The following is a 25152-nucleotide window of genomic DNA, read 5'->3' as shown; positions in this document are numbered from 1 at the left end:
AGAGTGAAACACGGTGTGCAGGTCCATTCTGTGTTCCAAAAGTGAGCGTGTACGACTCCCGCTAGTTTCATGCAGGTGTGCACTTCTAGGTTACCTAAATATTCGAAGGCCAGGAATCGTTAATGTTTCCAAATCGCAGTTTCTTGTCTGCGTCGAGTGTGGTTGAGCTCGTTGAGTGAGTTTGTCGCGATTATGGGTGTTATGTATGTCAGTTTTCATCGCGTTATTTATTGTTTTTAAACAATGTGATAAGGTCGCCGAGACTCAGCGGGCGTCCAAGTTCTTCAGCGAGGCTCCGATCCTCGCGTTTTGTCTAGCGAGATTATTAAAATAGCCGACATATGCACTAGACTGTGTAAAGTGTCGTTGATTCTCTGTGTACAGTTGCATCACACGAGGATCATCGCTGCAGTGAAATAACGTCCGGGTGGAGCATCGGCGGAGCGCACAGTTCCCATCGGTCTTTACCCTACTGTTTATTTCGCTGCAGTGCTTGTGCCAAAATAGGAAGATAAAACATTGTTACTGTAGCGAAAGGGCGATGAAGTAAAGCCAGGAGGATGATGATGGGTGATCAGTTTCGTAGTAAAGTGGAACAATACTCACCAAAATCATCACCGAGGGGAGCCCGTTCCCCTGTAGTTTCACGTCAGGACTCGACTGGAACTCTCAAAACGACGATTTCCCTCGGCAAGAACCCCTCAATCGTCCACAGCGGGCCTTTCTACTTAATGAAGGAGCCCCCTGGTGAGATTATCACTTGTCAATTTAAAACCTCGAATAATGCATAACTAAATACACGTTGCCAGTTCTTAGTTCTTTCAAGCTTAATTCAAATGTCATATAAATATTTTCCAGGGCAAAGTGAACTCACGGGGGCTACAAATTTGATGGCCTATTATGGCCTAGAGCATTCCTATAGTAAATTCAGTGGTAAAAAGCTCAAGGAACAACTCTCATCATTTTTGCCAAATTTACCTGGTATCATCGATGCGCCTGGTCACCAAGACAATAGGTACGAACTTGAAACATTATTATTTTGTATTGTAACGCGTTTAAACTATTATTCTCATTAACATATTTCTTTTCTCTTTCAGTTCTCTAAGGTCTGTGATAGACAAGCCTCCAATCTGTGGAAAAGACCTTCTTCCACTCACCAGCGTGCAACTCGCTGGATTTAGACTACATCCCGGACCTGTGAGTTATTTCATTTCGTTATATTTACATGTTTCCGTTAAAGACACTCATTTTATTGTTGCCCCAAAACTGTCTGATATCCGTTTCCTAATGTTACAGCTCCCAGAGCAGTATCGTTACGTAAATCAGGCACCGCAGCGAAAGCACAAGAATAAGCACAAAAAGCATAAACATAAGCCTGGCGAAACTCTGAGCGGTCAAGAGGCTACTACCACTGATATAGGGGGACCTGATCCCCATGAAAAGAAGCATAAGAAACAAAGGAAGCATGACGAGGAGAAAGAGAGAAAGAAACGGAAGAAAGAGAAAAAACGAAAAAAACAAAAACACAGCCCTGAACATCCCGGAGGTCTCACACCCTCGCAGCATTCCAATACGTGATCTCCATTCTTTCCATTTTTATTCATCTAATCGATTATACATACCCGTGTGGTTCGTACACAAAGTGAAACGAGACGACGAGTTTAATTCATTTATTCAGAAATCATAGAACTGCCCATGTGCCTTGCTCAATTCAACGCAACGTAAGAAATTTAAGCTTTTTCTTAACTAAAGAATATCCCATGTTATTTTTAAACTGCAGCCAATACATGTTAATGTATTGTCGTGCATGCATCAGTTACTGTATAGGCGAAATAAAACCTCACTGCAATTACACTAATTTTAGATAGGATGTTTATTGGTGAACTCGGCCTGTCTATCACTCTGTTTACTCACACCATTTTAGTCCTGTAATCGGCCAAAGTGTACCCAGGAATTCACGCAGTTCTGTGAAACCTAATTTCATCGTCTCAGTTTCGATAAAAGGCTGTGTGTCCAGTAGTATAGTCTAATGTCTATATAGATTGTTTTGACTATTGAATACTAAACAAAAGAAAAACTCGGTTATGAAAAAAGATTGTTTGTATTCATGACAATTTGTCAATGCCACCCGTTGTTGGAATACCGATACTAGGAATTGAAAATTTATGTGGAACCGTTTCGAATATGTTGATTGGCCACAAGAGGTACTTTGCTAATCATCGATATTTGAGCGAAGTTTCTTGTGCAAACAATTGTTACTTACTACTCTTATAATTTGATATTAAACAAGAGAAAAGTCAATCAGATGAATGATGTGTTCACAAAACAACTAGCTAATTATAAAAGAATGAATTGATTAAGAATATTTATGCCAAGTAGTAAAATAAACGCAAAATTTATTATTCACCAAATTTCAAACGGAAACCAATATTTCATTTAATGTATGGTATAACTAATTTGTAGATTGATCGAAACATGAATTATCCTATGATATTTGTACATATTACCTACAATATAACAAATCCTGTAACATTTAAACCGAATATTTGAATAATTTAACATCTAACAATAAGAAGCAATACCAAAAAATTTAAAGAAGCCTACTGAAAATGAGACTTTTCAAATTTATTTTATCAATATCGCAGGCAAGTATATCAAAATATGTCTGCACTCACTTGCAGTTAGTCAACGCTTGGAAAACCAACGGAATCCCAAGTGTGTGATCAAACTGGAGCAAAATCAATGAAAATCATTAAAAGCTCACCGTTTTAATCCGAAAACTTGAAAGAGATATACCAAATGCGCAAGATTATCGTGCCGTTGATTATTTCATTTTTTGTACATTCGATCTATTTTTAATTTATTTAACACATTATTGCAACAATTGTATTTTATCATATGTGTTTTATCGTTCCGCGCGTATTTGGTATTGATACCTAATTATCTTTCAAATAAAGTAAGGATAGTTTTCGTACGAAAAGCGTTTTACCCCGAGAACCCTCTCCGCCTGATGCGAGGCTACATAGTCGAGAACTGGAGAGTTAGCGGAAAAGTGAGAGCGAAAGGTATATGTGTCCTTCTCGCTCTACACTCGATTGGCCGATACGTTACCACTCAGCCAATCAAATGCAGAGTGAGAGAGACGGAGTAAGCCTAATACATATAAGTCTCGCTCTCTCATCACTTTGGCTCCATTTTTCCCCCGTTCAATGGATGGGTAGAGCATGGAGACTAGAGTAGTAAGTATGGAGCGTGTACGCTTACGATACAATAAGTGTAACTGTGTGACTAACACATTCAATTTCATCAATCAACGCAGTATGAATCAGCGCCACGTCGATTATTTTATGTACCCTCATTTGCATCCAGAGTTTGACCATGTTTTGAACGCACCGCCATTAGAGAATGCGGTTCTTCCATAAGTACGCTCCATAGCTCTAAGTTGAGAATTACGAGTGACTGTGGTGGTAGACGTCGGCCATCGCCGTGGGTGTAACTCGCGTAACTCGTAGGTATAACTTCACGATATCGCCGGTAGTCCCCAAGTTGCCGAGCCGTTCCCGCCATTACGTGTTCTCACACCCAGACGTTGCGTGTACTTTTGCGTGTGCGGTGTGCCTTGAGCAATTATAGCGTCGCTATTCGCATTTGTGAAGGACGCCACCGGGCACGATGACCGATAATCGTAAGTATTATATATTAGTTGTATAGCCGAGCTTGTTTGTAGATAATATTATAGACCGTCCCTTACCGGATCGTCGTAATAATTGTGCATACGAGTTGGTAATGGATCAGCGTCTTGTCGGGCGTTTTTACTAACAGTCGTCCATGCTATTTTTCGTCGTCTTGACTTTGCCACGCCACTAATTTTATCGTATTAAACCTGATGATACCTAATTGTAGACGGTAATACTAAGTTTCTTTGCTTTCGCTCGATATCATGATTTTTCTTTCCTACCCAAGGCACGTAGTTAAGTCATACCATTACATTTTCTTCCCGAAAATGTGATTTTGCTGCCTGATCAATAATCAACTACGAATCACGCGTTTCGTGCTTACGAGTTGCTGATTGTAACATGGAGTCTTATCATTCGTGATGTTGACATGATTTATCATAAATTTCATACTTTCCAAAAACACACCTTAGTGTGGCTTCAACTAAGTTGAAATGGGATCGCGTATCTCAGTTCATTAAGCTTCTCTTAATTTACGAAATTTTATTACTATCACTGTTTGTACAATACGTAAATATGTACTCCATGTTCAAGAATTTAACTGTCCTTCCATGCTACCATGGCCACCATTCGGATAAAACTCTGTTATTTCTCATAAGTCACGTATGGATATTCAATGAATCGCATTAAATCTTACTTTTGTCAAACAAACAGTTGGATTGTATTTCATAAGTTCACTGCTTCGTCATTATGATTCTATGTGGGAATAAGAAGGGACTCGAAAATTTTTAGTTGAATTTCGATTTGTTATTATCTTTGGCAGAATACAGCGCCTACCAGCAGCAGGGTTATGGCCAGTATACCCAACCTCCACCTTCTGGAGGGCAAGATACATCATATCCTCCACCTTCAGGCGGCAGTACCAACTACAGCCAGTATAGTCAACCACCGCCGAGTAGCAACACTTATGGAAATTATAGCAACTATAACCAAACTAGCGGAACTGATTATACTCAAGCCCCGAGCCAAGGAGGCTACAGTCAAAACAGCTATGGGGGTGGAAATTCCGGATCTGGTGGTGGCAGTAATTATAGCTCTGGCTATAACCAGGGAGGAGGAGGTGGAGGAGGAGGAGGTACCGGAGTAAGCGGAGGAGGTAGCAGTGGTTACAATAGAGGTGGAAGTGGAGGCGGTTACGGAGGAGGTGAGAAACTGAATTTGACTTATAGAACCCAAAACCTCATCGATGATTTCGGTCCAAATAGACTTTGTTGGATACGAGTTGTGTTTATTATTAAATTCAGTCTCGTGTATGCAGCTTGGAATCTGAATATATTATTGTGAAAATTGATGTACAGGTCAAGGAGGAGGCAGTGGAGGTGGAAGTGGAGGTGGAGGTGGCGGAGGTAGATTTGGTGGAGATCGCGGTGGATATGGGGACCGCTCAAGCAGTGGTGGAGGGGGAGGATACAAGTAAGTTTCTGAATTAAAATTGTTCCGTTATCAAGGGAAGAAATATTTGAAAAGAGCTGATTGTAAGCCACCCTGAAAGTAATTTTACGCATATATCTACATATATATACGATATATACACACATTCATCAAAGGAAAATGAAAACAGAAGAAATTAAGAATATATGGAAAAAATAAAAAAAATTGTCGAAACTGTATGGTAAAGGTAATACAATTGAAAGGTTCTATTACACGACTATTAATAGTACTGTTAGCAGTATTACCATGTACAGTAACGTTGATTGTAACGAACAATGAATGCTTTATATCCATTGGTCTTATGCCCAATTGGGCGTTAATGTGTTTGAAGTGTGTCTACAGGTTTAACACACAGGTTTAACTGGTATAAAGGTAACTGCAGGTTGTATATGACAAATGACGAAATGAGGTCGATTATGTATGTTTCGTAAAAGTACCCCGGCATTCATGTTCACTATGTAAATGCCACTGTGTTTCTGCATCATCGTGAAACGGTTGTAAAGGTTTTTTTTTAAGAAATGTGAAAATATGCAGCAGGCGCGTGTCATTGACGTAAATGACACAATGCAGCTATTTAGAACTACCAAACTTGACCTGACACTTTTTTAAAGGGCATCTGTAAGAGATTACATCCACTATATGTATTATCAGGGTCTCTGGCAAACTCAATTTTTCAATTTTAACAACGAGTTACTGTGGCGTTTGTAAATGTGCATGTGATATTTTCTTCTTTTATAAAAACGTGACTGAACAAATCTAACGCTTTTTCTCCTAGTCTCGTGTACAATACATTAGCTTGCATTACACAAGTGTGTAATGAAGTATAATCCAACGAAAAACAATAACTAAACATTTGGTATGAAAAACTTTGAAATCTTGTTCGAAATTGTATTAGCCTGGGATGCCAGAGAGCCTTATCATATGTAGTAGATATTCGTGCAAAAGATATATATATTATTTTAAGCATACAACACACGAATTTTTATGTACCGTAAATTTCAATATACTTCAATCCATTTTGAATGGTTCGATAAGAGCTATTTCACTTCTTGTTTGGTGAATCTTTGCAGATGTATCTATTTTCAGCATAAATGATAATTTACTTTTGTGCATAATTGCATTCCCAATGTAATCTAGTAGTAGGTAACGAAAACAAAGATATTCGTCAATTTCAACACTACAAGAATTATCGTACCTGCCGATTTACAAAATAAATAGTGTCACGCAAGAAAGCAAGTTCAATCTTGTCCGTGTATTTGGGGCATGGTTAAAAAAAATGTGCTGATTAATTGTATACGATGCTTAGGGACAGATTGAGGTTTACTTCAAACTGACTATTTTTAACTACAAAACAATGTTTATTTTATGTAATCTCTTACTATGCTTAACTATATCAACATATTGTGACGTTCGATTTTTGAGTTCAAAAATAGTTGGTGTACCTTGAATTTATTCATCTTACATTGCTATTCATTACACGAAAGTATATGTTTACATATTTCCTAAAAAGTGACAAGAAAAAAACTGCCAAACCCAAACTGACCGACATGACTTGTTTGTGTATTGTGATAGTTGAAGAAATAATCTAGACTTCAAAGACATTTAGACAGTAGGTGCATCAAGAAGAAAGAGCAGTGGCGACCAGCATTTGAATCGCCATGCAACAATCGATCGATCAGTCTCTGTCCATGAGTCGACTCATTGGTATATCTGCTTCTGTGTTTTAGCAGTGGCGGTGGCCGTGGTGGTTATAACAAAGGTAAATGCACCAGGCTGCCTGTACTAGCCTGGTGCTATTCACGCATTCACTCTAATTACTTAAAACTTAAATACTTGGTTACTTTGTAAAATATGAAAGGGCTGCCATGCAACAGTTTCAGACTCCGGATACAATGATATGCGTACGTTTAATTATGGAGGGTATTTAGAGATATTAAGTAGCTGTGGATACGTTGAGAAACAAGGAAGTTCAAAACTATCAGTACTAATTTGTACTGTCTCTTTTTTTGTTTTCTATGTCAGCGGAATCACCTTCAACTTATACCGATAATAATTATAATCTGCTGACATCTGTCGTGACAACCTATCCATATTGCAATGCGTTAAAGAATAATATGCGATGCAATTTCTCTCATCATTTGAGGTGTTCATAAATTATTATTGTGATACGTTTATGGTTCGGTTGATTCAATGCGCTAAAATTTGAATCAATTATCAATTATCCATGTGCGTGTGGCTAGGGATGAATGAAAAATGAACCAGAACAGCCTCCAATTTGAGTTGCGAAGTGCTTTGTTATAAGCAGTTCTTTAAATCATAAGTATAACTGTGCTAAGTACTAATCAGCATACGTATTCGATTTATCTTACTCCTTATTGAGTGAAACTTTAATTTTTTTTTTGTTTTTTGTTCCAATTCTTGCAAATAATGGTTTATTATAATTAATTTTAATCCAGAATATTTTCCTCATGGTAAATCAGACAATAATACAATGCAAAAGTCTGAACAACGAGCGTTTACTTGATAATTGTATGTCAACTGGTGAAGTCATTAGCCATAACAAACTAGCGATTGATAATATGACTATGATGCCTCGCTAAAATGAATTGATTGATTTATTCACCGAATTCAGGGATGTTAAAAGGGTTGAAATAATGTTGCAGCCCTTTTGTATGAAGATCTGCAACCTTGTGTTAATATTTGTACTTTATTGAGTATTGTCATTCATGCTAGATTATTGCGTGATTGTAAATGAAATTTTGACGTCGTATTTAGAGGCGTGAATTAAAAAAAATTTTGATATCAGCTTGTAAAGTGTGGTGAATTACGTTTGTCTTTAATATCTATGGTATAGGTGTTTGAAGCAAAGCTTCTCAGGTCTTCATTTACAATGTGTAAGAAGCAGTTTGCGGTTAATAATGTATTGGTATTGAATTCATATATTACCAATGCAGTGTTCTTTGGAGTAATTTTAAATAATATACGTCATTTTAAAATACCTCGATGTATCAGGTGATGAACAAAATATGCTTGTGCATTTTATGAGATGCAAGATCTTCACCTGAATATAATTTACAAATATACTTAAGGAGGTGGACATGATTTTTTCTATTTATCAATTGTAGGGTCAGTTCTTTGGATAAGATATTTAAAAACTGGCGCTAAATTACCAATTCGTAATGGGTTGTCGACCACTAATTAGATTAGCTAATAACTCAAATATGTATAAATTATATGGTATGCTCAAATTATTAGATGGGAACAAATATCAACTGTTGAAACAACATGGATGTGTTAGGTAATAAGTAAGAGTAATGTGAGAATAGAAATGGAAAATATTGGGGTTTGACATTGTGTACAAATTGAGAAATAGCATTTTCAAATTTACAAGTGTATTTTCCCCCGTGACAACTGTTTGCTCTCGTAAGATCAATAGTACTACACAACAGTGCTACATGACAGATACTACTCATTATAAATAAATCAAAGCTGGTTTAGTTTTCTTCCTATTTTTTCATCGGGCAAACTGTTTTCAATGTCATATTAAGGCAATAGACAGTGAAGCAGCATTTTATTCGTACAAGTTTCATCCTAGGCTTGCAGTTTGAATTAGCTTACTAGAACTAGGGATTGGACTAGGGGTAGTTGATGCGTTGACAATTCAGTTAGGGATTTTGGGTTTGAAGATCAGTGACTAATATTGGATGTGTTGCAGGGGGCTATGGTGATCGCGGCAGTGGCGGCGAAGGGATGGTTGTTCAAGAAGATACAATATTTGTTTCTGGGATGGATCCTACCGTGACGGAAGACGAAATATGCGAACACTTTGGTGCGATCGGAATTATCAAGGTACGTTTAGAATTCGCACCTAATTTGATAATGTAGGTAATCTATTTTATCATTCGCTTGAAACATTAGATATATAATACCATTATTGATTAATCTTTGAATTTGTAATTGACCTTTTTGTAGAACGATAAACGAACTGGGAAGCCAAAGATATGGATGTATAAAGACAAAAATACAGGTAAACCAAAGGGTGAAGCAACGGTGACATACGATGATCAGAACGCGGCTCGCTCAGCAATAGATTGGTTTGATGGCAAAGAGTTCAAGGGTTTTACCATAAAGGTGCAAATCGCACAGCACAAAAGTAATTGGCAAGGTGGTCGTGGAGGAGGTGGCGGAGGTATGGGCGGCGGTGGAGGTCGAGGAGGAGGTCGAGGCCGTGGAGGTGGTTTTGGTAGCCGCGGAGGAGGAGGTGATAGGGACGACCATTCGCGTGGAGGTGGTGATGATCGACGTGATGGTGGCGGCCGGGGAGGAGATTGGAGGTATGCCAATTGTGAAAAAAAAAAAAATGAAAAAATGAATACAGGGAATTCCTGGGAATTACTTGCAGTTCTCGGAAATTCTGCAAAATATAGTGCTTGATGCGATTTCTGTATTGTTCGACTATCACTAATAATTGAAACTAGCCGTTGATTTTTTTATTGCTCGCTTGAATACTAAATATCTTAAATTTTTGTCTTACTTGCCGCACTCGCTCTATTTTCAATATGTATTTGTAGAGATAATAATGATAGGATTAATAACAATGCGAATACGTTTGCTCAAGATCTAAACTTCGTATTTACCAGTGCTTATGGCCTTCTGTTTTTTCAATAGTGATGAACTATTCAATATCAACATCTTTAAGAATACATGTAATCAAAGTGTTGTGAAACGCGATGTACCGAGGCAAGAAGTCTTGAAGAAAAAAACCAAATTGAGTGGTCACCCTGAACGATGAGCTATTTTTTTTATTCGTTGCAAAAACTGCAAACTTTCAGCTACAGTTTTGAAGCTGTTCGTCGATTTCATTACCTACGTCGACTGTAACTTTCACAGGTGTCCCAATCCTGATTGCGGAAATACAAACTTCGCTTGGCGTGATCAGTGCAACTTGTGCAAAAGCTCAAAGCCTGAGGGTGCTGGTGGAGGCGGTCGCGGGGGTGGTGACCGTGGAGGTCGTGGCGGCGGTGGCTTTCGAGGAGGAGATAGAGGAGGCCGCGGCGGAGACAGGGGTGGTCGAGGAGGTTTCCGGGGAGACAGAGGTGGTGGACGTGGAGGTCGAGGTGGACCAATGCGAGGTTCCGGCGGGTTAGTACGAACTAAATCTTCTAACTGCGATGCGATCTATTTTGACCGTAAAATTTCACGCTCTATTCAGTATTGTCTAGTTAAATAATGAACGTTAATTTTCGATTAAAGCCAAATTTTTTTTGTGTTATTTCAGTCGTGGGGACAGAGATAGAGACCGTCAACGTCCGTATTAGATGTATGCATGTACAAAAGAAGAGCGTCTCAAACAAATGTGCATACATTCGACGCACTCGTGTGTGTATTTGACACAAGATAAAGATCGTGTATTTGACCTGTGCAACATGCATTTTATTTACTAACACTTTTGTACTCATGTTAAAAATGGTACCCGACGTGCAGTGAATTTTAATAAACCATAAGACTAGTTTGTAAATCTCAGACAAACTGTTTCATTCCGTGTTATATTGAATCTTTTATGTGTAAAGACCATCAGAGATCGATGAAGCTTTATTTAGGTAGTGTATTGAAGAACTGTGGGTTTTATTAGCGGACAAGGCGCACATTCGTGACGAATGTCTCGGTTGCGATAGATGAGCAACTAACGGAACATAACTCGAAAGAAACCAACGACTTGAGCTAAAATTTATTCATCTCAGAATGGGTTTTCGGTTCTATCCTTTGAACCGCTTTCCGCAACGACTCCAAATTATGCAGATTAATTTTGTGACAATAACACGCCCATATATGGTCTGAAGAAATTTATTTTATCCTTTTTCAAATTCACCTTACGCCAATCTGAGCAAAGGGCTGTAAATAAACAAGGCAATCTGGCATTACATTTCCGTTCGTGAGATGAAAAATTGTATCTCCGGTTGCCTATTTGCAGGCGCCAAAGTGGCTTGTTTCCACGTTCAAGCTCGGTATAGTGAATTTTAGAACTACGGTATAAAGTATTGTTTAGCGTAGTTCTTCATGGACCTCGCGGAGGCTTTACCAAAAATACATCGTGATTTCTTCACTTCTTCGTACAGATTTTTTTGGCTCGAATGATGTTGAATTCGAGCCGTTGGCTCGGTTGGCTCGCACTCGTTGACATCATCTTCGCCTAAAAATACTGGGTTTACAGGCATGCTACATAAAGAACTATTATTTATGGTAGATTTATATTACAGCCACTACACAATCTCCACGATACTGTTACGTTGCAGAAAATGAGGTGCGAAGGACAAATCATCGCCAGTGTTAATTTCACAACTGTTTCACATTTCCACAGACGCCTTTTGAGATGAAAGGAAAAATTCTGTGCCCAGATGAACAGTTCTTTGTAACCTGAAGCAACACAGAGCTCAGGCTACGAATAGCAGCTGTACTTCGCTCATCAAAACCTGAGTATGTACTGAGCATGCTTCGAGTTGGAGTGATAAATTTACGGCGAGATCAGGAAACCATGGCTTTGTTTTTTTAACGTCGAAACAGGCAGACGCGATCACGTTTATCGCTGACATTTTGACGGGAGTATAAAAATGTGAGCGAACCCAAGGGGTGCTGATTCGGGATTGATAGAATCGCCCATCGCAGATCAAGATCAGTCGCGTCTCGAATGTCGGAGTTGAAGAAAACCCGCGATGCATCAACTTACCAAAAACTTCCGCCACCCAAGTCACTTCTGGGCGAAGAGGACGCCGAGGTTACATGGGAGATAATTTTAAAACGGTACCCCAACGCCGCTCCCCTTCTATGCGAAATGGAAAACGTTATAGAACGAGCTGAGGGTCTTCTGAACCAGCTAAGGTCACCCTACACTCAGGCCCTGGGTAAATTTCCTTACAAAAACAAAAAAAAAAGAGAAACAAATAGAGTCGGAGTAAGGATCAGTCATTAAGAAACGTGATCCAAAGCTAGCCGCTATATGTTCAATCAGACGATAATTGTCGTCGCCCCGTTTGCACAGAGAGATCGAGTTCCTTTCAAATCGCCGATTCTCAGGACGATCTGACGGCTGAATGCGACGTCGAGAAGTCTACCGAGGTCTCGATACTCTCGGAGCAATGTTATTACTCAGATTCCGCTGCAGCCGAGGATTCCGCAGTGAGTTGTAACTGATAAAACGATACCGAACTCTTCTCCCCGATGCAGAGTCCTGCACGTGATATCCACAGATTCCAGAAATCATATCCGAGGCGCAAGCCGGCGATTCGATCTCGCACCAGGGGCTGGAAAATTGTGCACAAACGGAGGAGGAGCAACCCTCGATTCCGGGGGCCAGCTCGTCTTACATCTACGAGTCCAATTCGATGAACCCCGACCCGGACTGGGAGTCGAAGATCAGTTTGAAATCGTTCATATCGTCCGGGGCGAGCTTTACGCGGAGTCAAAAGTCTCGTCAAGGTATTCCAGAGTCCGTCTCACACCAGGCAATTCCAGTGTCTTCAAAGGTTCCACGAGTCGATCGGTCGTTAAATGGTTCGGCTGCAGAAGTGGAAAAAACATCGAGCCTTGAGGCTTGGGGAAAAGTTGTCGGAGAGACCACGACGATTAAAATAACGGGTAAAAGCTCCGGTCCGTCTGGTTTCAAGGAACGTTCACCACCAGTGGTTTCCGCTGCTAACGCAAAGGGTTAGTTTGTAATCCAGTTTTGAACGATTCGACCGACCAATCGGTATCGAAGAAGCCAAGTGAACGAGAATCGACATACGTACTCGGGCTTGAATTTATTGGGGAAAAATTAATTCACGGTCGTTGAGACATGATTTACGGGTTCTTTCATTCGCCGTTTTAGAGGATACGGTAAGCGAGCACGCGCGGAGACTAAGCTCGCTCAAAAGTGGACCAATGCAGCAGATAACTAAGCTCAATCTCTTGGGAAAGAGGGATGAGCTGATGCAGAGATTCGCTGGAACAATCGCCACCGCTTCCAAGGTCGTCGATACGACGCGAATGGTGGAGGAGACACAGAGGCTGCGAGAAGCGGTTTCTCACATCGAAGGTAAAGGATGAGGTGGTAACGTGGCGGCCCATTTTAAGGGTCCAAAAGACGCGAACACCCTTGTAAAAAGACCCTTTCACACAGCCACCACAAAAGACCATAAGGAACAACGCGATCTCTCAGCCGATCGAACCGCTAGTGTCGATGATATAAAGGAGAAGGGAGAGATCGTAGGTGAACCCCTGCAAATGGAACACGAGAAAGTAGAAGGTGAAGTCCAGGTATGCACAGTGAAACCATCCGCCAAGATTATGCAGTAACTGCACCACTTTTCTCCGATCGTCTCGATCTTCAGGGCAACGGAGACGACGGCGTCGCGACGCCTCGTTCGCCGATCGATATCCTCGACGAGTACTCGAAGGTTTGCGGCCTTTCAGTCGAGTACAAAAACCTGAGTCCAAGCTACAGCTACAGCAAAAACGTCAAGGTGAAGTGCTGCTTCGCGGGATTTACATGTGAGTGAAAATCGAAACCTGTTTCGATTCGTGAAAACGAATCTATTTTTCAATAAACTTTCGAAAAAGTGGTAGCTTACTTTAAAAAACAGTCGTAGGCAAAACAAGCAAACGTTACCGTTCGTTATCACTAGGGATGGGATGCAACACTTTGCAAAAAGTTCGTTAGCTAATACTTGAATGATCCCTTTCCAGTCGATGCTTGCAGCGACTCACGAAAATCGGCGAAAACTTCGGCGGCTGCCAAAACCCTGCTCGCTCTTGCGAGTCGACAGATCGACGAGGAAAACATCGGAGAGCTCACGCCGTTCTCAAGGAAACAGTGAGTATCTCACGGTATTGGTACCGCCAGGTTCTTCGCCATCCGTAACAGCTTATGGTGTCCAGGATCGAGGAGATATTGGGCCTGAACACGAGGTGCGGTCACGAGACGCCGATCATGAAGCTCTACAAGATCTGCATGCAGCTCGACGCCCCGGAGCCGGTTTACCACTCGTTGCAGGAGTCTTCGAACGTCGTTGGAAGTCGATATACCATCAAGTGCGACGCGCTGGGTTACTCAAAGTCGGGTTGGTCGTTTTATTGATTTATACAAAATCCGGGGCGCGTTATTCCCCCTTACGTCATCTCCGGGAACTCGCGTAATCACACGTTCTGACTTCAATATCGCACCTAGCAGGTGTCGGCATCAGGGTTTCCAGCGCGAAAAAGTTAGCCGCTGACCATGTGCTCCGGAGCTACTTGAACGACCAGAAAAGCACTCCCGCAAATTCATGACTCGACATTCCCCGTCCCTCGATGGTGGGTTTCGCGTATTTGGATACTTTTAAACCTTACGCTGTGTGAAAATTATCAAGTCGATTATGTAGCCTAATTTCGAAGCCTGGATCCGAAGCAACTGATCGAAAAATTTGTTACAAATATTGGAAAAACTGGGAACATCATTTATTTACAAAATACGTACAGCGTGTATACATTGTACAAGTACCAATCGGTCGACGGACGTTCTAAGGCATCTTGGCTACGATCCAAGGCAGTTTGCCGGTCTTCTTGAAGGTCCAGTAGTCGTAGAGCAGCTTCCCAAGGACGAAGAAAATCAGCGATGCCAGGACGACGTTCAGGATGTCCAGAGGCTGAATCCAGTGCTGGTCCGGTGAGGTGCAAATCGCGGTCCGGCTGAGGTGGCTTATCTGTCGAATACGGATCGATTCTTATGAAACGGAAATTTGATGGCCATGCGGACTTCAATATATAATTGTGACGCATTGATCCTTCGAGGTGGTGTGACGATCGAGTATGCAGATTGCAACAATAATATGGAGAATAAGCAGCTAACACTATTAACAGTGGGATAAGAAACACATGTGAACAAACATCCGTTACAGATTGGATATGAGGGCTTATTATTCCATCAGCGTTAATCTCTTCGATGCAAATATTCCATCGCGACAATCACAAAAGCAACAACATGTTTTCGTTATTTTTCTTCCGCATCCGCGATATGCGTGTAAATATTGCAATGCATATGGCACGAATAATTCCAAGCGTACAACCATTGACGTACTTATCCATACGTATGCGTATACACGTTAGGGTGGCTTTTTTTTTTAAGATGCTACTCGAAAAATTTGTGACGAACATTGAATAAAAAAAAATTGTCGTAAAACCTGGAAGAGGTAGGAAAATATTTAGAGGTCGCTACCAATTATTGTAATGTTTATTTATTTTTATGTCTACACCTTATAGACTTATATGTATATATCATACTTCCCCTTAACACAACATATTTTTCAAAAAATAAATATATTTCAATAATTAGTAGCAACCTCTAAATATTTTCCTACCTCCTTCAGGTTTTACGACAATTTTTTTTTTTTTTTCATCATTTGTCACAAATATTTCGAATAGAACGTTTAAATAGAAAATATTTTTTTTAAATGAGCCACCCTAATATACACGTTTACGCAAGGTTCAATCCGTGCGTTGAGTATGACAAACGGCACGCTACGATAGGATCAATACGTGAAAATTTCTCATCGATTCATCGCCCCCGCCCCGATCGTCTCACCTGCTTGCCAGAATTTTCGTCGTCCTGAATCTCGGCGCAAGTCACGTCTTCCACGTCCTTGAAAAGGCCAGTATGACTCCTAAGCAGTACCTGACGAATTCCGAACCGATAATTACTTTGTAAAATTCTCCGTTCGACCGACAATTTACATGAGAAAATAATGATCGGCTCACTTGAAATCCGGGGGTGAAATGACAGTCGCATCGCCACGGATTTTTCCCAAGCAATATAGCTACGGGGTGGTCGTTTTGCTGAAGGGCATTCTCGATCACGTACGGCGGTACCTGAAATTTACAAATTTTTACATCCTTGCGATCGGAAGACGTGCAGACACCGAAACTGCAATCTGTCTCTGATACAAACGTAGCTAAGTCGATTCCCTCGCAGACTAAATGCCCGGAAGTGATCGAGCCAGTCGGAACCCTCGAGAATCGCTATAGATTCCACCTCGTTGTCGTCCAGGTATAGATCAATGACTTTACGGTAGACGGGGTTCTTCGTCAGCGGAGTCAAGTCGCGAATCTGCACTCGAAAGAGCAGAGAATCAGCGATTTGGAAATTTTTAGGAATCAATTATTCAGACACATCACCGAAGCTTTCCATCGATTCTAAGCTGCAAACTTATGCAGTTGGAAACAAGTTACTTCATATTTAACGGTTGTTGGAATTGAACTCTTGCCAATTTTTATACCGCTCATAATTCTTTTGCAGAAATAGGATTCCGCGAGGCCGATTCGATCAAATTTTTATTGGCTTTAATTTAGACGGGATAAGTTGGTGAGTGAATAAATGTTCGGTAGAATTATCGATTTCGGTTATTTTCGGTAAGATATTATACGATCGCTTGAGAAATTATCGCGTGCTTGCGTCACGGCGAATGAATATCGGGAAAACGTTTGAAATCTATCTAAAATGCGCTCTTCGACAGATCGTAAAAAATCCCGAAATACAAACCAGGCCGAAGGATGATAATTCGCTGGTCTATAACGCGCGTGAAAACCGGTGCTAGTAATAAATACTCGACGATATGATGTGGAGGAAGTTGGAGTTTCTTGTCTAAACACGCGAGGTAAACACCACTATTGAATTATTGCAGTCAATACCTAACCGACCTGCTCCTCCTCTTCGCTTTGGAAGCAACTAGTCGAAAAAAAAAAAAAAAAAACGGTAGCTAGGAAGAAGAAAGAGGAAAGAACAGAAGCAGTAGTAAAATCTCAAGCGTTTTTAAACCCGCTTATATCTACGTAAAAAATCAAAACCGAAACGTCGACGAAAGTTCGTCATGACTTTGCACCACGTCTTTAATAATCAATAAATAGAAATTTCGCTTCAATAATTTATACGGGCGAATAAATTCGTCGCCTTGTGGATCGATAAGCGTAACATTGATGCATGAAAACAAAAATGTTGATAACAACTGCGTACATTAGCTTGTATATTTTTTTCATTCGTGTGTAAGTAAATTTACACGTAGTGAGACGATTGTGCGACAGCGATAATTGAACGCCTGTTAGGATCTCCGAGCTAATTTTCCCGGCGTAGGTTCGTACACATCAACATCCAACTAGAAACTAGCCAACCTTGTTTTTTGCCAGGTGAAGGGTGGTCGTATTTTGCGGCAGGAATTCCGGCAGCTCCGTAAGGCCTTTCGAACTGCAGTTCACGGTGACGAAGGCCAGTAATTGCTTGCGATTCGACGACCCCGTCATCGTCGATACGACGTAGGTCAGATCGCAGCTGCAGACCGTCTTCTGGCACTGATCAGCGACTTCCTGGATATCGGGGATGAGTATTTATCGCACATTGCAGTCGTTGGATTCTCGTTCGACTCGGTATCGTCAGAATTTCGTTCGTTCGACTCACCGCGGTTATTTCCATCATCTGTACCAGGGGATGATCGGTTTTCGACGCCAGCGTGCACGTCAATTTGTCCCTGTCGACGACCCGGCTGGCGACGGATTCGTTGTTCGAATTTAGTATCCAGGTCATCTCGGAAGCGCAGTTGAATGGGTTTCCTGTAATTTGTCGAATTCGGTTTGCCGAAAAACATTTCATCGCTACAATTTGGAACGAACTTGCAGGGAGCGTGACTGAGCAATATGGCGGCGAAAACTAAGCTCTCGGCGAATTGTTTTTGGTCAATTACGCGAGTACGGATGTACGGAAAATTCAGCGCAAGCTGTAATTTCTGAGATTTTTCGCGATGAATCGATGTACCGCAGAAAATACGACGAAAGAAATCTTTTAAAACTAAATATGGCCCGCGTAGAGTAGCGCGTTATTTTACCGACAGATGTCGCGGTTTCATATTTTCGTTCCAATTTTGTACTTTACATGCGAGTTTTAAAGGCTCACCAGACAAGTAAACGTACTGCAGAGACGGGCCTTCGATCGCGGTCGGATCCACGAATCTCAGGGCGTTGTTTCTTAGGTCGAGGATTCGAAGGGACTGCAAGTTTGAGAACGCGGCTCTGGGCAGCTCTTCAAGACTTGTACCGCCGAACGTGACTACCTGAGAAACATTGTTCAGTGCCGATATTATCGGGATAAAATGAGGCGAGATCGACGGATGACGAGACCGGAAGTCCTTCGGATATACCTACGAGATTTCGATACTCAAAGCTGGACTAAATTCATCCTGCACTCACTTCCAGGTCCGTCGCGGTGCCGGGAAAGCCGGACACCAGGTGGGTCACGTTGCTGTCGATGATCGAGAGGTTCCGGAGGGCCGGAAACTTGCTCAGTAGATCCTCAGGGTCGAGACTCTCTTCCGGCCATCCGCACAGCGTCAGAAAATGAACGCTGCCCGATCTGTAGCCACCACGTTATGGGGAAAATGGATTTTTAGAAACCTTTGAGGTACTTTGGAGTTGCGGGGAAAGTTCACCTTCGTTTTTCCTTACCCGCTCTTCCATTCGCCGTGAAGATCGCCGTAACAAATCAAGTCGAACGTTGAAGGCGTCGACTCGCAATGATCCGTCAGCCAATCGGCGTTATCGGAATAATTAGTGGAACACGGATGTTGACCGAACGATGAGCCCATTGTCAAGAAAATCATTGCGATAAACGCCCTGGAAAACGAAGGGGATTTTTCAATTTTCATTCCTGACCAATATACTTTTATTCCTCCGTTTGAACGCGCGTTTGTTTATGATATATTTTCATGGATCACGCGATGCGATTCTGGATAAATTTTTCAGTCTGGATACGCGATTATTGTTAGCGTCCGTTACTGTTCAATATTTACTCACTTCAACGTTACGACCGACAGACAAATATTGAGCTTTCAAGTTACAAGCAATCGATAACTTCCGTAATACGGTGAATACATGCACCTGTATACTTGCTTATATTTTCTATTCCACTCGCCGTGAAAACGAGCAGAAAAGTTCACGAATATAGAGCTTTTCTTTCTCTATTTAAAAGATACAGATCTCAATACTGTTTTAACATTGTCTATTTAAAAGCGATAGAATTTCGACGAACATGTGCGAACAATGATTGATTCGATTAAAATTTTAAATTTACGGAATCAAGTTCAAACACTTTGTGCAGACGATAAGATATGCTGGCAATCTGTTGAGCAGTGAAAATTGTGTGCAAAATGACCGAGTAGCATATCATATAGCTACGTATAAAAAAACAGTATAGCCACAAGCACTTGAAAAAATGATGATTTTGTAACGACTAGTGACGAGTCGAATCCGCACCTCGAATTTTTGTTTGAATTACATATCTGTATATATCATTCGTTTATTCGTGTATACATATATTTCGGTATGTAAATTGATGCTATTTCTGGAAGATTAATACAAAACAAAAATACCAGTAAACCGCGCGAATTCGCGCATTTTTCAAGTATATTCTCTTCGCCTTGAGGGATTGTAGTCGCGTAAAGTCTTTTCCATGAATAGAAAAGTATAAGCTATACAGTACAGGAATGTACATTGAAATTCGACAATTGGAGTGTTAAAAAAATAAACATATTTTTCTCTCTAGTTACAGATAAGAAAAATTTATTCTTAGCAATCTGGCGTTTAACGCCGGTGGCTTAGCCAGATTATTCGCATATCAACTATTGCACGCGCCTATACATTATACATAGTAATATCCAGTGTATAGGTATAAAGTGATTGTTTGCATAATATAACGAAGAGTAAACCCAAAGTGTAGTGCATGGCGCGTATGTGGACGAATATTTATGCAAATAGCAACCATTATCTAATCTTTATCATATAACATGATGTATATGTGTGTATATACATGTGGGTATATACATATATGCATATGCGCGCGGAGATGTAAGGTGTATGCTTTTGCAATCTGAGCTGCGGAATTGCCTAATGCCCGAATACAGGTGTAAATATCATCGTTGTACAAACACGCTCAGATAACGGTATGCCCGTGATCATCAACACTGCTAAATAAAATACTGTATCAGCGGGACTAGGTAACTAATCTACATGTGCATGCACTTCCATCGTTGGACGGAATTTCGTATTTAGGGAATCAGGATTATCGGGATACTTCTCTGCGTCGAAAATCACCCTCGATATTTTCCGGAAAATAATGCGTATCGAGTTTATCCCGTGCACTTCACTGCCGAATGTTTGCACAGCGAGTGTTCGAAAACCGAGATTTTCAGCGAGAAACTTGATAAGGATAAGACGCAGAGTACAGTATTCGGGCTCGATACAATTGCGGGGGTCCGATTTTGTTGAAAAAGTAGACAAAAAATAAAACAATAAATAAAAAAAAAACAATAAGTAAAAACAAGAAAGTTGAGGAATAAAAATCAGTGATAAGAATCGAGCTAAGATTTTGAACGGCGATACGCAAGTCGGCTTTTCGAGCAGCTGACAGCATGTTAAGCTGTACGTATCGATCGTGCTTTAATCTTGTCAGTCGGATTTGTCATTGTAACAATTGGATTTTCTAATCTCAGCGTGTTGTGTGAAAACTATAAACAGGAATAGATAGAATAAATACAAGGCACAGAAGGTCTTCGAGATGCTAATATGCCGAAGTCTTCGTGAATTCAATTACAGCGTGTTAGACAAATTGGCTAAATCTTGCTAATTGAATTACTGGGAAGAAGAGGGTTTTTTTTTATCTTCTTTTTGTCCGATGTATGAAATAAAGAAGACGTACGTTACGCGGAAGATGAGATAAGAGGGAATGGAAACAGAAAAATATATTTCGATACCACTCGGCGAGTTAAGCGGAAATATATTATACTCGTCGATGTTGTAAAGAATATCGAGGATATGTCTATACAGTGAGAAAAAAAATAAACAATTGTACGTTAGTTATAAGCTTATATTCGTAGAAGTTGTTGTACAAATTTATCGCTTAAATAGAATATAAAATGAAGCATTTTATACGGGGGTTGAACAATTTATTTTGTAATCGGTGTTGAATCTAGCCGTTGGAATGGCGCGATAAACGACAAAAGTGTCAAACAACCAGCGAGGAAACTTCGAACGTGCAAATTAGATGCTAATTATCCGCGTGGATGGAAACAAGCCTATACTGACGCAGGTTACACGAGAATGGGTATTATAATTATACGGCACTATTTGAGGAACAAAACGTACACCGCCATTAGATGATTTCTTTTTATGATCGATGAAAACGTTCTAAATAATTAACAAAATTCCGCTTCATACGCGTCTCATCCTCGTGATTTGTTATTCATTTTTTAAGCTACGTGGTATAACTTACGATAGGTGGAAAAAAAATTTGAGAAAAACAGCTCAATTTTTTACATAGTTTCACTTATATAAATTCCACGTGAAGTTGACCGTTATACGTCGTTTTCCGTCTGCATTCCGCAATCATTCCATCCGGCAAAGAATGTCGAGAATTTTGATGATCTATCGCGGTTACGAGATCCCCAATTTGCGTGGATCAAAGGACAATCGGGATCCACGGAAAGACAAAACAGCTGCGGCGGTTTATTTGAATAAACGAGTATTGAAACGTGGTCGTAAAACTTAGTTGTTTGCCGATCGGCTTTACGTTGAAGGTAGTCGCGAATACAGCGTCTACTTCGCGTGCAAACAAAGTTTAAAATTGAGGCCTTAAACGAGGCAGCAATAATTAAATTGCCTCATATCTAAGCACACTGTAATTCCTTACTCACAGCTGACACTCCGGGTCTCTCATTATTCCGCGATTTTTCCTGTTAGTCGTCACGAAAAACTGTGCACCGAAAAATTGTATCCCTGGCTCACAATCGGTTTTTTTTTCTCCTCTCCGTTTTTAATCGTCTCTTATAGACAGACAGCTTCCACCCTTTCGTATCACGCCTCGCAACGAGATCGCCGAGAAATTGGTCGGGAAGGTGCGTCGACGACTGGCATGCTAACCGGGTCTACCCTGGAACCCGGACAAACCAATTCTCGAGCAGACAGACTAAGCTGGGCTTTTGCAGCTTCCGCGCGCAGCCGCTTTCACCTGGCGACGGCGCACATGTTCTGAAAACGGTAAACAAACATATCGTTCGACACATCCGTCAAGCAATAAGCGTATATTTCGATCGCATGGCAGGGATGCTTTGGCGTGGCGCCGCCAGTCGAAACAGAGAGAGAGAGAGAGAGAGACAGAGAGAGAGTTTGGAAATTTGAAGTTTTTTTTTTTTTTGAAAACTTACGGTGCTCATTTACGTCGGAAAATTTCGGTCCCAATGCATTCTGTGCAATTTTCATTTGGCAAGCGAATTACTTTGATGTCTCGAGTTGCATTCAAATAAAGTGCACTTTGACCGAATTCGGAATCGCGAAGTGAGGTGCTTGTCCAGATGTGTGATCAACAAGAGCTTAGAATATTATACACGAGAATTTATTTTCCTTTACTTTTACTAATTGGTCAAGATTTTTTTTAGAACTAAAAATAACTTACCTGTTATTTCTTCGGGTTGAAGAAAAAGGCGACGAACTCGTTTTGTTGTAAAATATAAACTGATGTACCGTATTATTTTTTTCCCTTTACAATTTTTAATCGGTTTTTTGCACTTAGTAACAATGAGTTTAACACGACCTATTACAGGTTTTAACTACGTATCGAAACGTTGATAGGCGACTTGATTCTAAATTAAAAGTAGGTGTTCGAAATTTTGATAGCCTGAAAGTAGGCAATCGTTAAGACGAATGCGTAGCTGTACTTTCAGTTGCTCGTAGGTAGGTATCCGTTACCGCAATAGTTGAGCGTAGTTTATTTACGCTGGTTCAATAATACCGAGCATTTGTTACAACTTGTTATTTTTGTGTCAAAAGTGTGCTCAGCTGAACAATCTATACCCTATAAATAGACCACTATAATACTAAAATTTCATTTACGTTAGAACATAGCGTTGGTACTGAATTCACATAATTAAAGAACTAATATTCCGTACGCTGTAGACGGGCAACGATTCGACATAATTTTCAACTTCAAAGAACGTCTCAATTCGTAACAAAAGCTCCACGCACCTGTGCACAAAGTAATATAAACCAAGATCTACGTTATAAAAGATTTAATTCCATCGAATAATCGTCATCGTCGTCTCGTTGTGTTTGAATGGCGCGCTAAGCGCCATCGGCGGCCATTTTCCGAACCACTGGTAATCTTCGCAGTTCAGTTCAGAGCGATGCGGCAAGTTGAAACGGTCAGAACGATCGGAACTGCGTCGTGTCCGATTCTCCGAGCTTCGAATGGCGTGATACGGTAAGTTTTTGCATGCACAACATATATTTGTTTTGACGACTCGTTTCGGGACGCGTACGCAAATGAGTTTCGATCGCCGGACGCAGCGTGTCGTCATAAATACGATGAATACGGCGAATGTGCCGGGCGTCAAGGGCCACGCAGCACGGGGTGCGAAAAAAACGTTCTGTGTCGCGATTTTCGGAGTTACGAAAACGTCCAGAGTTCTAGAAAGGTTCCTGGCTCGCAGGGCGTCTCTGAGAGGCATAAATACGAGTCGTGAATCACTCCAGACATTTTCTATTTGATTTTTTTGCACTCGGGTCGAGCCAACGAATGCCGGAAACAAGTGACGATCGCGCGTTCAAACGAGTCGCCTGAAGTTGCTTGTCTCGAACTCGAAATCAACAAAGTTTACTTGGACTCGAAATCAACAAAGTTTACGTCACGGTTTTGGCGTCATTCGGTGTTATTACACTGAGATTCATCAATCGTTAAGTAATTGATAGTTCGTTAAGAACCTCGGGGATAAATATTCAACCCGTGGCCGGATAATTTTAGTCGCGTTCTTTTATTTTTTTCGTCGTTCCGCGTTTGAACCAACAGTTCGGGGTGAGTTCTAGTGAGTATTTGTGTGTGTTTATTAGGTTGTACATCATACGTGTCGTGAACAGTGATAACTCGAAATCGTATAATAAACGTCGGGTAACCGCGTCGCGTTATTTGTGTGTCGAATTCTCGTGCTGCAGTCGAAGATTGATCAACAACTCTTGGAATCCTTGTCCAACGAAACTACCAGGCCCCGATGCATTACGACGCCATCATTGCCACCGATTGCTCGTAAGTCAATTTTAATGAGTTTCTTTGTAAATCACGTGAAAAATATGAGTCTTCATGTTCGTCGCGATGACTCCAGGCAAAGCATGTCGAATATACAAATCGGTTTTTCCCACGGTTCAAGGTTCAGGGTAGGGCAAAAAAGAGTAAATTACTGATTAAGTCGTTACTTCATCACTCGCTACTTTTACTTTATTCTATCATTTTTTTTTTGCGCTGCCCATGAATCTTCGGTGGTTATAGCGAAAAAATTTTATACATCTATTGTATATCGGTTTCCTTCATTGAATTCCAAACTTTCATTTCCAGGGAATGATTTCCCCCTTTTATTCTCATTAGTATCAGTGTTTTTTGGACGATGTTTCGTTGTTTCTGACAAAGCCGCTGCTTCCTTGTTTCCATTTTGAATTTATCTCGTAAATAACTGACCCTGGAGAATGTTTACCAACTGAATGTGAAATTAGCTAGTTCTAAGTCTCTGATTTTCCCCGTTAATATCTTCGTTCACATTATTATCCCGTGTATTTAAATACATTTTCAGTGCATATAATACCATAGTCTAAAAATTGGTGGGAGAATTTTTTTTTCTTACGACTTTTTTTAATCGTGTAAGAATCAAAAAACCGGTTTTTTCCAAAATTTCACCAAAGTCTATCCCTTAAATAGTTAGACAAGGCGTTTATCAATTTCTCTACACCGATCGCGCGTGAGGTCAGTTTTTTTGATTTTAAACGGGCATTATTGGGGAGGAGTCCATTTAATTTGTTTGTAATCAGTCAAAAATTGCCTTTCGAGTTTTGTCACCGTATCTGCCAAGCGTGGACTTAATGCTATGTGGCATTGACTACAAACCAAGCATAGTTTCTACTT

General features: G+C 40.7%; 4 protein-coding genes across 5 annotated transcripts; 3 read left to right on the top strand and 1 right to left on the bottom strand.

The window, feature by feature from the left end:
- The first annotated feature begins 126 nt into the window (after positions 1 to 126).
- Positions 127 to 2538, top strand: LOC124180620 (mediator of RNA polymerase II transcription subunit 19). Its single transcript, XM_046566367.1, has 4 exons — positions 127 to 747; positions 859 to 1015; positions 1098 to 1197; positions 1297 to 2538. The coding sequence occupies exons 1-4, from the start codon at positions 561 to 563 to the stop codon at positions 1576 to 1578; spliced, it is 726 nt and encodes a 241-aa protein (XP_046422323.1). The 5' UTR covers positions 127 to 560; the 3' UTR covers positions 1579 to 2538.
- Positions 2539 to 3384: 846 nt separating this feature from the next.
- On the top strand, positions 3385 to 10688 carry LOC124180618 (RNA-binding protein cabeza-like). 2 transcript variants are annotated; one of them, XM_046566364.1, is made up of 8 exons: positions 3385 to 3685; positions 4498 to 4878; positions 5033 to 5147; positions 6896 to 6924; positions 8881 to 9014; positions 9138 to 9499; positions 10056 to 10307; positions 10444 to 10688. In XM_046566364.1, exons 1-8 carry the CDS (start codon positions 3673 to 3675, stop codon positions 10481 to 10483), a joined length of 1326 nt encoding a protein of 441 aa, XP_046422320.1. In that variant the 5' UTR covers positions 3385 to 3672; the 3' UTR covers positions 10484 to 10688. The 2 variants fall into 2 exon arrangements, with proteins under 2 accessions (XP_046422320.1, XP_046422319.1); XM_046566363.1 differs by having other exon boundaries at positions 3387 to 3685; positions 6893 to 6924.
- Positions 10689 to 13438: 2750 nt separating this feature from the next.
- On the top strand, positions 13439 to 14468 carry LOC124179740. Its single transcript, XM_046564440.1, has 4 exons — positions 13439 to 13691; positions 13887 to 14013; positions 14079 to 14260; positions 14371 to 14468. Exons 1-4 carry the CDS (start codon positions 13460 to 13462, stop codon positions 14466 to 14468), a joined length of 639 nt encoding a protein of 212 aa, XP_046420396.1. The 5' UTR covers positions 13439 to 13459.
- A 138-nt stretch (positions 14469 to 14606) lies between these two features.
- Positions 14607 to 22165, bottom strand: LOC124180101 (protein singed wings 2). The gene is made up of 10 exons (XM_046565183.1): positions 21905 to 22165; positions 18663 to 18830; positions 18408 to 18570; positions 18115 to 18271; positions 17623 to 17774; positions 17340 to 17531; positions 16123 to 16281; positions 15933 to 16043; positions 15760 to 15849; positions 14607 to 14881 (listed from the first exon to the last, which is right to left on the bottom strand). Exons 1-10 carry the CDS (start codon positions 21925 to 21927, stop codon positions 14699 to 14701), a joined length of 1398 nt encoding a protein of 465 aa, XP_046421139.1. The 5' UTR covers positions 21928 to 22165; the 3' UTR covers positions 14607 to 14698.
- Between the last annotated feature and the right edge of the window lie 2987 nt (positions 22166 to 25152).

Source organism: Neodiprion fabricii, chromosome 4 (assembly GCF_021155785.1).
Source record: "Neodiprion fabricii isolate iyNeoFabr1 chromosome 4, iyNeoFabr1.1, whole genome shotgun sequence".
NCBI classification, from domain to species: domain Eukaryota; kingdom Metazoa; phylum Arthropoda; class Insecta; order Hymenoptera; family Diprionidae; genus Neodiprion; species Neodiprion fabricii.
The sequence above is the reverse complement of the archived record's forward strand: the minus strand, read 5'-3'. Positions and strand labels throughout refer to the sequence as shown.